General features: G+C 36.7%; 3 protein-coding genes across 6 annotated transcripts; 2 read left to right on the forward strand and 1 right to left on the reverse strand.

The window, feature by feature from the left end:
* The first annotated feature begins 1,669 nt into the window (after positions 1 to 1,669).
* Positions 1,670 to 5,829, forward strand: LOC108862401 (endo-1,4-beta-xylanase 2). Its single transcript, XM_018636513.2, is given in 10 exon segments — positions 1,670 to 1,717; positions 1,719 to 1,763; positions 1,857 to 2,182; positions 2,270 to 2,432; positions 2,506 to 2,846; positions 2,939 to 3,098; positions 3,167 to 3,516; positions 3,641 to 3,818; positions 3,911 to 4,459; positions 4,539 to 5,829. Coding segments are annotated over 10 exon segments (3,264 nt in total). The 5' UTR covers positions 1,670 to 1,684; the 3' UTR covers positions 5,658 to 5,829.
* A 550-nt stretch (positions 5,830 to 6,379) lies between these two features.
* Positions 6,380 to 8,828, forward strand: LOC108862402 (branched-chain-amino-acid aminotransferase 2, chloroplastic). 4 transcript variants are annotated; one of them, XM_057010345.1, is made up of 10 exons: positions 6,380 to 6,614; positions 6,717 to 6,790; positions 6,894 to 7,065; positions 7,143 to 7,319; positions 7,616 to 7,747; positions 7,815 to 7,913; positions 7,981 to 8,097; positions 8,160 to 8,255; positions 8,315 to 8,442; positions 8,526 to 8,828. In XM_057010345.1, the coding sequence occupies exons 1-10, from the start codon at positions 6,603 to 6,605 to the stop codon at positions 8,638 to 8,640; spliced, it is 1,122 nt and encodes a 373-aa protein (XP_056866325.1). In that variant the 5' UTR covers positions 6,380 to 6,602; the 3' UTR covers positions 8,641 to 8,828. The 4 variants fall into 4 exon arrangements, with proteins under 4 accessions (XP_056866325.1, XP_018492016.1, XP_056866326.1 ...); XM_018636514.2 differs by having other exon boundaries at positions 6,381 to 6,619; XM_057010346.1 differs by having other exon boundaries at positions 6,381 to 6,619; positions 8,373 to 8,442.
* On the reverse strand, positions 8,790 to 11,204 carry LOC108856918 (transcription factor bHLH74-like). The gene is made up of 7 exons (XM_018630821.2): positions 10,138 to 11,204; positions 9,869 to 10,060; positions 9,647 to 9,781; positions 9,467 to 9,538; positions 9,257 to 9,376; positions 9,087 to 9,174; positions 8,790 to 8,992 (listed from the first exon to the last, which is right to left on the reverse strand). Exons 1-7 carry the CDS (start codon positions 10,576 to 10,578, stop codon positions 8,970 to 8,972), a joined length of 1,071 nt encoding a protein of 356 aa, XP_018486323.1. The 5' UTR covers positions 10,579 to 11,204; the 3' UTR covers positions 8,790 to 8,969.
* Between the last annotated feature and the right edge of the window lie 1,301 nt (positions 11,205 to 12,505).

The following is a 12,505-nucleotide window of genomic DNA, read 5'->3' on the forward strand; positions in this document are numbered from 1 at the left end:
AAGTAATAGTTGGATCAATATATTTATTGTTAGATTGAAATCAAAATAATATATATTTTAATTTAAATTATATGATAAGTTCGTTTTATTTTAATATATATTTTTAGATTTGGATAATTAGTATTAATATTAATTTTAATAATATATCTAATCAAAAAAATTTAAATCGTTTTTTATTCTGTGGTTAATTTATGTTTATTCATTAAGGGTATAAATGATACTGACCACTATAATTTTTTTATTTTAAAATATAGTTTTTAGATTTTGGATAATTCTTATCATTATTAATTTTATTTACTTATGTAATAAAAAAAATTTGATTTTATTTTGTATGTAATTTATATATTTATCCATTAAGGATATAAACAGTATTAATCACTCTAATTTTTATTTTAAAATATATTTTTAAATTTTGGATAATTCTTATCAGTATACGTTTTAATCATTTATCTAATCATAAGATTAAAATTCGTTTTTCTTTATGGATAATTTATATGTTTATTCATTAAGGGTAGTATCGATGTTAACCACTCTAACTTTTAACGTGAGAGCTCCGTTGCGAAAAATCACTTCGCAAATAATAATATAGATAGATAGATTGAAAATTAGTTTTTTTTCCAATTAACTAAAATTAGGTAAAAATTAATTCAGGATCAGAATCAAAACCTACTATTATAGAAATAACATAATGCATTCAACATGTAATGACCATATCTATTATATTAAAAGAGAAGTCACAGCTTTGACTTATGTGTGATTTTTTTTAAATGGACCCTTAACTAAAAATCACTTATCATTCATTAATTACTAAACATATGGCTCAATAATATATCATTCCTAATAAATTATTCCTAAAAATTAGGATTGGTTAACAAACATATATTTGAATACTTAATTAATTATTCAAATTGGTGTAATTTAGATAAACCATCGTATATTAGGATGTTTTGGTAAGAATAATATATGTGCGAGTGTATGATTGAGATAGACCATCGTATAGTATAGTTTAAATAACTATCAAACCATAAAACCATTTGTAGACAGACCATTTTAACTAAAATTAACCAGTAAACCTCTGTTTTATTGTTGTAATCACTAAAACATTATGAATGCATGCTCAATCTTTATATATATTGGTAAGTTAGATAAGGAAATAATGATCCAAAAATATATATTATATAGAAGAAGATACAAATATATGTGAAAATTTGAAACAACATATTCAATAAAAAATTAACGGCAAAATTATTATATTTTAAAAAATGATAGACACACTTTATATGTTATAATATATACCAATTTAAAATAAAATATTTATATAAAAATAAATAAAAATAAATACACGCACGGTTGCACGGATCGAGATTTAGTTTCTGTTAAGGTGGTGGACAGGTGAAAATATTTAGAAATTAAGAAAATGAGAATGGGCCCAAACGAAGCCCGGTCCTTATGTCTTGAAGACATCTGTTTCATGGATCCAAGCTTGCCCCACCCAATAGCTTCTCTGTTGTTTTCGCTTGGATTGGAAGAGTCAAACCACAATGTTTGACTTTTGTATTCTATGACCAACCAACCAATACGTCCAAAACAAGACAAGAATCTCAATCAAATCAAATGCATTGAAACCGAAACAGAGAAGCAAATGATAAAGTCCGATGAGTCTTCTTTTTGACATTTCTGATTGATGCCTGTTGGTCTTCTCCTACAACTAATCACCTTCTTCTTCCTCCTTGCTCCTCTCCTCTCCTCTCTGTCACTCAAAGGTGAGATTTTTATTCTGCGTTGACCCATGATCTGTACATGTTGATTTGATAGATTGATACACATTAGCTCTTTTTTTTTTTTTTTCAGTACAGGCCACTCTCATGGCGGATTCCAACATCGTGATGAACGGTGACTTCTCTGATGGGCTTGAGCCTTGGTACCCCAACGGATGCCAAGCCTTCGTCGTTTCCTCTGACTCCTCCTCTAGCTCAGACTCTGGCTACGCAGTTGTAACTAACAGGAAAGAAACTTGGCAAGGCCTTGAGCAAGACATCACAGCTCAGGTCTCTCCTGGTGTTACCTACACTGTATCTGCTTGCGTTGGTGTCTCTGGTCCTTTCCATGAATCGTCCCAGGTTCTCGCCACTGTGAGGCTGGAGCGTGGTGGCTCTCCTACCGAGTATTTGTTCATTGGAAAGTAGGTTTGTTTGAGAGGTTATTGTTATCTTTTGAAGTTTTGTTAGAGATTGATTGATGATGGATTATTTGAAAACTTTACCTGCAGAGCATATGCATCGAGAGACGAGTGGGTTGATGTAGAAGGAACGTTTTCGATAAAGAATATGCCTGACCGCGTTGTGATCTATTTGGAAGGTCCAGCTCCGGGGAAGGATCTTCTTATACGCTCAGTTACCGTTAAAGACTCCACTTTTTGTGACGACTTCCAGGTATAAGGTTTATGGGCTCTTTCTTTCTTTACTAGTTAGAAGCCATTGTGATCTGATTGTTGATTTACTGCAGGAAGCAGAAGAAAACAAAGCAGCATCCAGTCCCATGGCTTTGAATATCATTCAGAACCATGACTTCTCTGACGGGATGTGTTCTTGGCATTCCAACAGTTGTGATTCGTTTGTTGTTGGCAGCAACGAATGTAACTCAGAATCATATGCGGTTGTTAATAACCGGAGCGAAACCTGGCAAGGACTGGAGCAAGATATCACAGACAGAGTTTCTCCTGGTTATTCATATAAAGTCTCTGCTAGTGTTAGCGTCTGGGGACCTGTTCAAAGGTCTGCACAGGTCTTGGCCACTTTGAAGTTAGAGCACCAAGGCTCAGATACCGAGTTTAAACTAATTGGAAAGTAATGGAACTACATGACGACATTCTCTTTGATATATATAGCCAAGAAGGTGATGCAGACACTGATAATGTTTTTTTTTTTTTTAATGGCAGAACTTATGTTTCGAAAGATACTTGGAAAACTCTGGAAGGTACTTTTGTATTCTCAGGAAGACCTGACCGTGTTGTGTTCTTCCTTGAAGGGCCACCTCCTGGTGTTGATCTTCTTATAAAGTCTGTAACCATCCACTGCGAAAACAGTAATCAGTTTGAGGTAACTGACATATTGAGATCTTATGAATCTCTGTGTTCAGTGTTTAATATGTTTTTTCTGCTTGCCAGAGAAGCAGAGACTTCTGCTCATCAGCTCCTGAAGCTGATCATCACATCTTTTTAAATTCAAGCTTTTCCGATGGACTCAATCACTGGTCTGGAAGAGGATGCAATCTTATCTTACATGAGTCTCTTGCTGATGGGAGGATACTACCACACTCTGGAACATGTTTTGCTTCTGCAACGGAGCGCACGCACAAGTGGAGTGGGATTGAGCAGGATGTTACAGAGAGAGTCCAGCGGAAACTCATTTATGAAGCATCTTCTGTTGTTCGGCTATCGCATAGCCATCACACTGTGCAGGCTACTTTGTATGTTCAATACCATGACCAACGTGAAGAATACATAGGCATTTCCAGGTGAGCTTGGCAACGGTTTCTTTTTTTTATTTATACCAAATGATTCTGAAGATGTGAATCTAAATGTATCATTTGATCGAACAATGTTGATGAAAGTTTGTTTCTTTTTTTTTTTTATCTCAAGTGTTGAGGCAAACCATGACGATTGGGTAAAGTTGAAAGGGAAGTTCCTCTTGAACGGATCTCCAGCTAGAGCAGTTGTTTACATTGAAGGACCTCCACCGGGGATTGATGTTTTCGTCGACCATTTCGAAGTCAAGCCTGCAGAGAAACCTCCACCTTCAAGACGACCATACATCGAGGTTAGACATATCCATTGTATTTGCTTCTTTTGACATGCACCTTCTCCTCATGTCTAAATGAATCATAAACTCTTTCTTGTTAATCTCTACAGAGTCATGTCTTTGGGATGAACATAGTTTCCAATAGCCACCTAACCGATGGAAGTGTCGAAGGTTGGTTCCCTCTTGGAGACTGCCATCTAAGAGTTGGAGAAGGCTCCCCTCAGATATTACCTCCATTGGCCAGACACTCTCTTAGAACAACGCATGAGTACCTATCCGGACGATACGTGCTTGCAACTAACCGAAGTGGGACATGGATGGGTCCTGCTCAGATGATAACTGATAAAGTGAAGCTGTTTTTAACATACCAGGTCTCAGCTTGGGTTAAAGTTGGCTCAGGAGGAGGACTAACTTGTCCACAGGACGTGAACATCGCACTCAGTGTTGATGGTAAATGGGTGAATGGAGGGAAGGTTGAGGTCAAGGATGGTGATTGGCATGAGGTTGTTGGTTCGTTTAGAATCGAGAAGCAAGCAAGAGAAGTTATGCTTCATGTCCAGGGACCGTCTCCTGGTGTTGATCTAATGGTTGCAGGTCTCCAGATCTTCGCTGTCGATCATAAAGCACGGTTGAGTTATCTCAGAGGAGAAGCTGATATGGTAACCTACGAAACATATTAGTCCTTACATCTTCAATGAAGCTACATTTTGCACTAATGCTCTTTCTCTGTTATAACAGGTTCGTAAACGCAACGTTCGCCTCAAAGTCACAGGCCTAGATCCTAACGAACTATCTGGCGCAACGGTGAAAATCAGGCAGACGAGTAACAGTTTCCCACTCGGATCATGCATTAGTCGGAGCAACATAGACAACGAAGACTTTGTGGAGTTCTTTCTCAACAACTTCAAGTGGGCAGTGTTCGGCAACGAGCTCAAATGGGCCTGGACAGAGCCAGAGCAAGGGAGCTTCAACTACAGAGACGCAGACGAGATGCTCGGCTTCTGCGAGATGTACAACATAGAGACCAGAGGCCATTGCATATTCTGGGAGGTTGAGTCAGCCATTCAACCGTGGGTACAACAGCTTAGCGAACCTGAGCTAGAAGCTGCCGTTGAGAACCGTGTAACAGACCTCCTTACACGTTACAACGGGAAGTTCAGACACTATGATGTGAACAACGAGATGCTTCATGGATCATTCTACCGAGATAGGTTAGGGTTTGATGCGAGAGCAAAGATGTTTAGGACTGCACACGAGTTAGATCCTTTAGCTACTCTGTTCCTCAATGAATACCATATCGAAGACGGGTTTGACTCTAGGTCATCTCCCGAGAAGTACATAAAGCTTGTTCATAAGCTGCAGAAAAAAGGTGCACCTGTTGGAGGAATCGGGATACAAGGACATATAACGAGTCCGGTCGGTCACATTGTTCGTTCAGCTCTAGACAAGTTGAGTACGTTAGGGTTACCTATCTGGTTCACGGAGCTTGATGTTTCTTCTGTTAATGAACATGTAAGAGGAGATGATCTTGAGGTGATGCTGTGGGAAGCGTTTGCACATCCAGCGGTTGAAGGAGTGATGCTTTGGGGGTTCTGGGAGCTGTTTATGAGCAGAGAGCATGCGCATTTGGTGGACGCGGATGGTGAGATTAACGAAGCTGGGAAGAGGTTTCTTGAGATCAAACGTGAGTGGTTAACTTTTGTGGAGGGAGTGATTGAGGATGGAGAAGGAGGGTTTGGGTTCAGAGGTTATCATGGGAGTTACGTGGTGGAAGTTGTTACTTCTGAAGGTAAGTATGTGAAGAACTTTCTTGTTGAGAAAGGCAATTGTCCATTTGATGTGATCATAGACCTTTGAAATTTTTATATACAATTGCTGTCTTGTATCCACATTGGTGAGATACAAGCCTGGCTGTTCGTGTATACTGTACTGGATCTTTTTTCTGTACTTTTGTTACTTGCGACACGAGAAATAAAAATTCGAAACCCTAGGCCCTAGGGTTATAAAAAAAGAATTTTGAAACCCTAAATTGAGGCCTTTTTGGAAACACACATCTAACTTTCATTACTCATTTGTTGGGTACTTATCCCATTAAAACGAAACAAGAACAAAGTTCCATTGTTTACATCATTCTAGTTCAAGAAAAGACACGTCTAGATCTCATCAAGTAGATCTCTTTGAGAATGAAGAAAGGCTGTCCTCTTTTGCAGTTGGGACTTAGTGACTCAAGCACTACATTTTGGGTTAGAGCGTTAACTGGTTGAAGTTTGAGGGTTAATGGCTTAATTTTTTGGTATATATGGTCGTGAATAGTACCGACCTTGTAGTTGTTCTGCTTCTTTGTAAGCATGGTTGTAACCAAACTCTTTGCTCGGTTAAGCACGGTAATTATATTATCAGATGACAAAAAAAAAATGATCTCATCAAGTAGATAGACACAAGTGACGAAGAAAACAAAGCAAAATTATTGTTTTCATTTGCTTTGTCACATGTATCTGTCTACCTGATGAGATGCTGACGTGTCTTTTTCGAACTAGAAATAAAAGCAAAACAAGAACACAAAATACAACTATTTGCCAAGATAAAAGCAGACACCTCGCAACCACTTACGTGTTGGATACTTAATTTGACACACTGTGTGCTTAGTGTCCTCTTCACCTTTTTCTTTTTCATTCAAGAAATTTCTCGTTTCTTTTTGTTTTGTTTCTGTTAAAATCAAATAGGATCTTCTTCCACGACCAGAAAACAAGGGCTCTGCAACTGCGAAGATGATCAAAACAGTCTCATCTCTGCTCAAAAGTCATGTACACATCCGTACGGTATAACAGAAAATGTTTTTCTTACATTCTTATCCGGACAAAACTCAAATCTTAGATACAAAAGTATTTGAGAATGTTTTTTTTTTCTGATGTACAGTTACAAACTTTCTCTAAGTACAACGCACAAGCTGCCTCAGCCTTGCGAGAGGAGGGTAAAAAACCTGTTTATCAGTAAGTTCTGATCCAACTCATGTAACTTATTGCCTTTACCAATATATGTTTTTTGTTACACTAGAAAACTCTGTTTTCACAACTGTTGTTTTGTGTTATAAAGAGATGATGAGTATGCGGATATGGATTGGGATAATCTCGGGTTTGCTCTTACTCCAGCTGATTACATGTACGTCATGAAATGCTCAAAAGACGGTGAGTTCACTAAAGGTGAACTTACTCGTTTTGGTACTATTCAGCTAAGTCCTTCTGCTGGAGTCTTGAACTACGGACAGGCAAGCCCTCTTGTAACCCTCTTGACTTTTTCTATGAACTGTCTGATGAATGGAGGTTTTTGTGATATCATTCACAGGCGATATATGAAGGTACAAAAGCATACAGGAAAGAAAACGGGAAGGTTCTTCTCTTTCGCCCTGATCACAACGCTGTCCGAATGCAGCTTGGAGCTGAACGTATGCTCATGCCTTCTCCTTCCGTTGATCAGTTCGTTGATGCTGTTAAACAAACCGCTTTTGCAAACAAACGTTGGGTAAAAATGCTTTCCAGTAACAAACTCTCCCTCCTTTTTTAGAGTTTTGCACATCTTAAAATTAACTATTTTCACAACTTTTTGCCAATCAAATATTAATCAATATTGAGAAAAATAAGAAATTTCAAAGTTTACAATTTATCATTATTACTTAATAGAAAAATATTGAAAATATAAAAAATGTATTTTTTCGAAACAATTATGGATATAAAAATGGAATGAATATTTTGAAACAGAGGGAGTATTGCTTTCTAAAAAGGTTTCTTTTGAGATCTGAGTGGTTTGTGCTTGGCCAGGTTCCTCCTTCAGGGAAAGGGTCTTTGTACATTAGACCGCTATTGATGGGAACTGGTCCAGTTCTTGGTTTAGGACCTGCACCTGAATATACATTCATTGTTTATGCATCTCCAGTTGGTAACTACTTCAAGGTATACATATATTTCCTCTCTTTCGCTTCCCGTTTGGCTTTCTCTCAATGAAAATGGTTCTTTATAGGAAGGTACTGCTGCTCTTAACCTCTTTGTCGAGGAAGAGCATGCTCGTGCAGCTCCTGGTGGATCTGGAGGCGTCAAGAGCATCACAAACTATGCCCCGGTAACTACTGAAACCCACTTAGTTTTGAAAGGGGACACAAGTTTTGAAAAAAAAACACGTGTTGTAGGTTTTGAAAGCACTGAGTAGAGCCAAGAGTCTTGGGTTTTCAGACGTTCTTTATCTTGATTCTGTCAAGAAGAAGTATCTTGAGGAAGCTTCAGCTTGTAACGTCTTTCTTGTTAAGGTTAATATACATATTTGGGACTGTGAATTCTTTTTTGCTGTGTCTTAATATCTAGTGTTCAGGGTCGGACAATCGTAACTCCTGCAACTAATGGAACAATTCTAGAGGGGATTACTCGGAAGAGTGTGATGGAGATTGCATTTGATCAAGGTTATCAGGTAAAGACAACTCAAAAGCTGCTCTATAGCTCAGAAGAACCAACAATAATAAATCTCAGATAAGTTCCTCACAGGTTGTAGAGAAGGCAGTTCATGTGAATGAAATAATGGATGCAGATGAAGTTTTCTGCACAGGAACTGCTGTAGGAGTTGCTCCTGTGGGTACTATAACATATCAGGACAAAAGGTAAGAAAAAAAAAAACTCACAATGCCTTGATCAAGTTTTACAAAGATTCGTCCTCATGTAATAGTCTTTATGAAACATTCAGAGTAGAGTATGAAGCCGGGGATGAATCTGTATGCCAGAAACTACGTTCGGTCCTTGTCGGTATCCAGACAGGATCCATTAAAGATACCAAGGGATGGGTCACATGTATCAACTGAGAAACTACTCTGCAAATTATTAAGCCGTGTATATACAACAGTGAATAATAATTCTGTAGATATATTTTCTATAATGTGACAGAAACAGAAAGATCTTCTGCTCGTTTCTGTCTTCTCAACTTCTACCTACAAAGTTCTATTAGTAAATGTATTCTGATTCCATATTTTATAAATGCATTCTTCGTTGAGGGAAAAAAACACAACAACTGAGAACTCGAATCGTTCTGGTTTATAAGAAAAATAATAACATGGAATGATGGGAAAACAATATCATACTTAGGAACAAAGCCATCTTCTATACAAACTCTCTGCAAATTTTCCTTGAAGTACTAGAGCTCTGGTTTCAATCGACCTACGGTAAGAAGAAAATATAAATCAAGACAACAGAAAAAAAGAGAGAAGAGGCAGAGAGATGAGAGGAGCAAAGCTTGTGCAGCTTTAATTACCGTTATTAGGTGAGAAACTAGACATAGTCGATGGGTTTGAGACGAAACCCATTTGGTAGAGGCTTTGTAGTTCACTCTCTAGTGCTGTCTGCAAGATGAGATTAAAAAAAAAAAAGAAATGTGTAAGAGAATCTAAAGTGGTGCCATATGCTGTTTCTGCTGTTGCTTGCCTGAGGTAATGAGTTGTATTGTGGATTTGTGGTGGTAGAAATGTTCGGTATCGTCCCTTGAAACCCGGTGAAAGGATTCAGCCCAAGCGTAGGAGTGTTTCTGTCTCTAGATTGCAGAAGCTGAACAGAGAATATGTAAGGCTTAGTAACTGATTCATAACTTTGCAAACTACTAATCATTTTCAATGGTCAAGTTTTGGGAGTTCTTACATCTTTGGCGATAATCCTATCTATGTCAATGTTGATTTCTGGATTCACCGTTGCCAGTTTCATAGACAAAAACTGAATAAAAAAGAAAAGCAATGTGAGACAGTAACATCAAAACCAAAACATCTTGCAGACCTAACTTAAACCTTTCAAGAATCTAGCATTATTGGGGATAGTTCTTACCTCAACTTGTTGTTGCAGTGACTGAACATAGTTGATGATCTCATCAAGCATAACCGCTTTACCAGTGATCTTGTTGCATCCAGGGACAAGCTCTTGAAGCAGTCTCATCCTTTCACTGATCTTTTCTCTTCTAACCTTCAAACAAACAAACAAAACAGCAAACTTCTCAGAACCAGTGATTGGTAGGAAAACTTGATATACCTATTATTAAAGAGTCGTTACCCTTTCTGCAAGACTGTGACTATTAGTAGCTTGACCTCTTCTTGCCCTCATATGAATATAGTTTTCTTTAGGTGCTTCTTCACTCTGTGAGCTCTCCTTGTTCATTGTCTCTTTACTCTGACCATCTTTGTGTTTTGTCTGGCTCTGATCACTTCCCCTTTGAGGGTCTTCTCGATATTCCTCCACAGCTTTCTGCCATTTTTAACAACACTTGCTTCAGCACAAGCCACACTCACCTTGAACCTAATGCTACCAAAACCAAAACCTACCTTGTTCCGTTGTGATTCAGCTTCAGCTTGCCTTCTTTTTCTGTTTGGGGAAACACCAAGAACACCATCATCTGAAACCTGATCATGAGACTCTCCAGCTCTGATCAACCTTCCAACACTATCCCCATTTTTGTCTGAACCAAGAAAATGACCACCACCACCATCTCCACAATCAACAAAAGGAAGAAGACTTGTAGGCATGTCCGGATAACCAGAACCAGGTTGGTAATGAGTGAAGCAACTCATCCCTGGATTGTCCATCACCACTGAAGAGTAATGGGAGCTGGAGAAGCCACCAACATTAACAACTGGATCCCAATCTGCAGAAGAGAAGAATGGATCTGCCTTTGCATACAAGGGCATTGATGTAGTACTTCCAACTCTTGAGGGATCATGTCCATGGTTTAACCCCATTTCACCTTCATTACTCTCTCCACCCATTTCAACTCTCAGGAAGAAACTTTAAACTCAGGTTTGCTACTTTGTAAAGACTTCTTGACAAGGAAACTTAAAAACCAGTTTTGTAGATTTTATACAGTGGGGAAAGAGAAACAAAAATCAAGAGAGCATCAAATCTAATGTTAGCAGAAGCAAGTCACAGGTTCTTTAAGGAAAGAGAGGCCTAGGATACAATGCTTACTCCTACTCAAGTCAAGAGAAGAAAATAATTTAAAGAGAAGAATAGACTTATCATAGACAAAGAAAGCTGAGGACTTTCAGAGCATAAAGTGGTATTAAGTAATGGATTTAGCTAAGTTACAGCTCACAGAAGCTTGGTCAAGAAAAGAAAAAAAAAGAAAAGCAAAAGTAGATTCGCTTTTAATAGTGTGAGAGAGAGCAAAGTCACTGTCTCATAACTAATCTCTTCAGCTTCAAGAACTTTGAATTTTTAAATGAAGGATATTGACACAACTCCATTGGATAGCATCAAGTTGTTAGGATCAGAGAAGCAATAATGTGACGGGAATTAATAAATGGAAGAAGATTGAAACAAACTCTGTTTTAGATACTCCAAGATTGTGGTGCCCTTGAATAGATAGAGTACAATATAAGAATCAAATTCTGTAGGTGGGACTTCTACATTTTACAATTACAGTAAACCTAAATCAGATAGGTTTGAAAGGGTATCAAATGCTGTTTGTAGCTTGAATTGGGAAGAATGAAGAATTTAAAAGGGAAAAAAATATAAAGTGAAATTAAGGAGAGATTCACAAGCAACAAAGCAAGCATCAAGTTCCAACCTTTATAAGAGAACAGTAATAATAACTGTGTTTAATGACAATAAAATACCTAGAGAAAGAGAATAAACAAAGTAAAGTTCATAATTACCAATTGAGAGAGAGAGAACTGTTGAAATTAACATTAACAGATGAAACATAATATGATTATTAAAAAAATAACTACTGCAACTGCTTTACTTGTTCTTTTCTTTTTAATTATTACACAACCTAATCTACCTCTTTAGCATGTCTTACTTTTTTTTTATAAAGCATGTCTTAGCTTTTACACCTTGTAGGCTTGTAAATGTTTAAACTACAGTAAACTATTCCCTCTGTGTATTTCCTTCATTTTTTCTTTTTATTTAAACACATGAAAATCTACATCTTGAATTTTTGCAATAACACAAAATATATACCAAATTGTCAGAGAATCAAGGTTATATTGATATAAAAAATTTAATTTTACTATGTTTATCAATCAATTTTTTCAAACAATATTTAAGTATCATTATTCTTTTCTTATTGTTTCAAAGTCTCATTGTGCAAGCAAGAGGTTCTTCTCTTCATGCCCAAGCTTTGCTTTCTAGCTGCTACTCCCTGACATGTGCTTTAGAATATTATAGCTTATAAGAGCATCTCCAACCTCACTCTATTTCTCACACTAATATCTATTATAGAGTAAAATCTTCTCCAACCCCACTTTATATCCCACTCTAAAATAGTGCAACTCTATTTCTTACTCTATATTTGGAGTAACTCTATTTTTTACTCTATTATACAGTGAAACTTTTTTATTTATACTTTAGTCCTTTTATTTTTCAACATTTTTATTTTATAACTATTTATTTTATTTAATTATGCTAACAACACATAATTATGTTTAAAACAATATATATATATATATGTATATATAAACGTTTAAATTTTATTATTATTAGCAAAAGAAAATAAGCACTAAAACAAAAATAATTTTATTAGATAAAAAATTCATTTCACAATCTGAAGTTCGTTAATGATCATTTGTGAGAAACATACACTAATGGAGATGTTTAAGTTAAAATGTATTATGCTATTAGTATAATGTAATGTAATTATTAATATAATAAATGTTTGATATAGATATATAATTTATGAAAATTTTGTGAAAA

Source organism: Raphanus sativus, chromosome 5 (assembly GCF_000801105.2).
Source record: "Raphanus sativus cultivar WK10039 chromosome 5, ASM80110v3, whole genome shotgun sequence".
Taxonomy (NCBI): domain Eukaryota; kingdom Viridiplantae; phylum Streptophyta; class Magnoliopsida; order Brassicales; family Brassicaceae; genus Raphanus; species Raphanus sativus.

Excerpts from the sequence above, each read along its gene's own strand:
- LOC108862402 (XM_018636514.2), top strand. The coding sequence starts at position 6,569 with ATGATCAAAACAGTCTCATCTCTGCTCAAAAGTCATGTACACATCCGT. Across the intron at positions 7,914-7,980 it reads GCATCACAAACTATGCCCCG|GTTTTGAAAGCACTGAGTAG; the intron begins GTAACTACTGAA and ends CACGTGTTGTAG. Across the intron at positions 8,098-8,159 it reads GTAACGTCTTTCTTGTTAAG|GGTCGGACAATCGTAACTCC; the intron begins GTTAATATACAT and ends TCTAGTGTTCAG.
- LOC108856918 (XM_018630821.2), bottom strand. The coding sequence starts at position 10,578 with ATGGGTGGAGAGAGTAATGAAGGTGAAATGGGGTTAAACCATGGACAT. Across the intron at positions 9,539-9,646 it reads CACTGCAACAACAAGTTGAG|TTTTTGTCTATGAAACTGGC; the intron begins GTAAGAACTATC and ends TTTTTTATTCAG. Across the intron at positions 9,175-9,256 it reads AATACAACTCATTACCTCAG|ACAGCACTAGAGAGTGAACT; the intron begins GCAAGCAACAGC and ends CTCATCTTGCAG.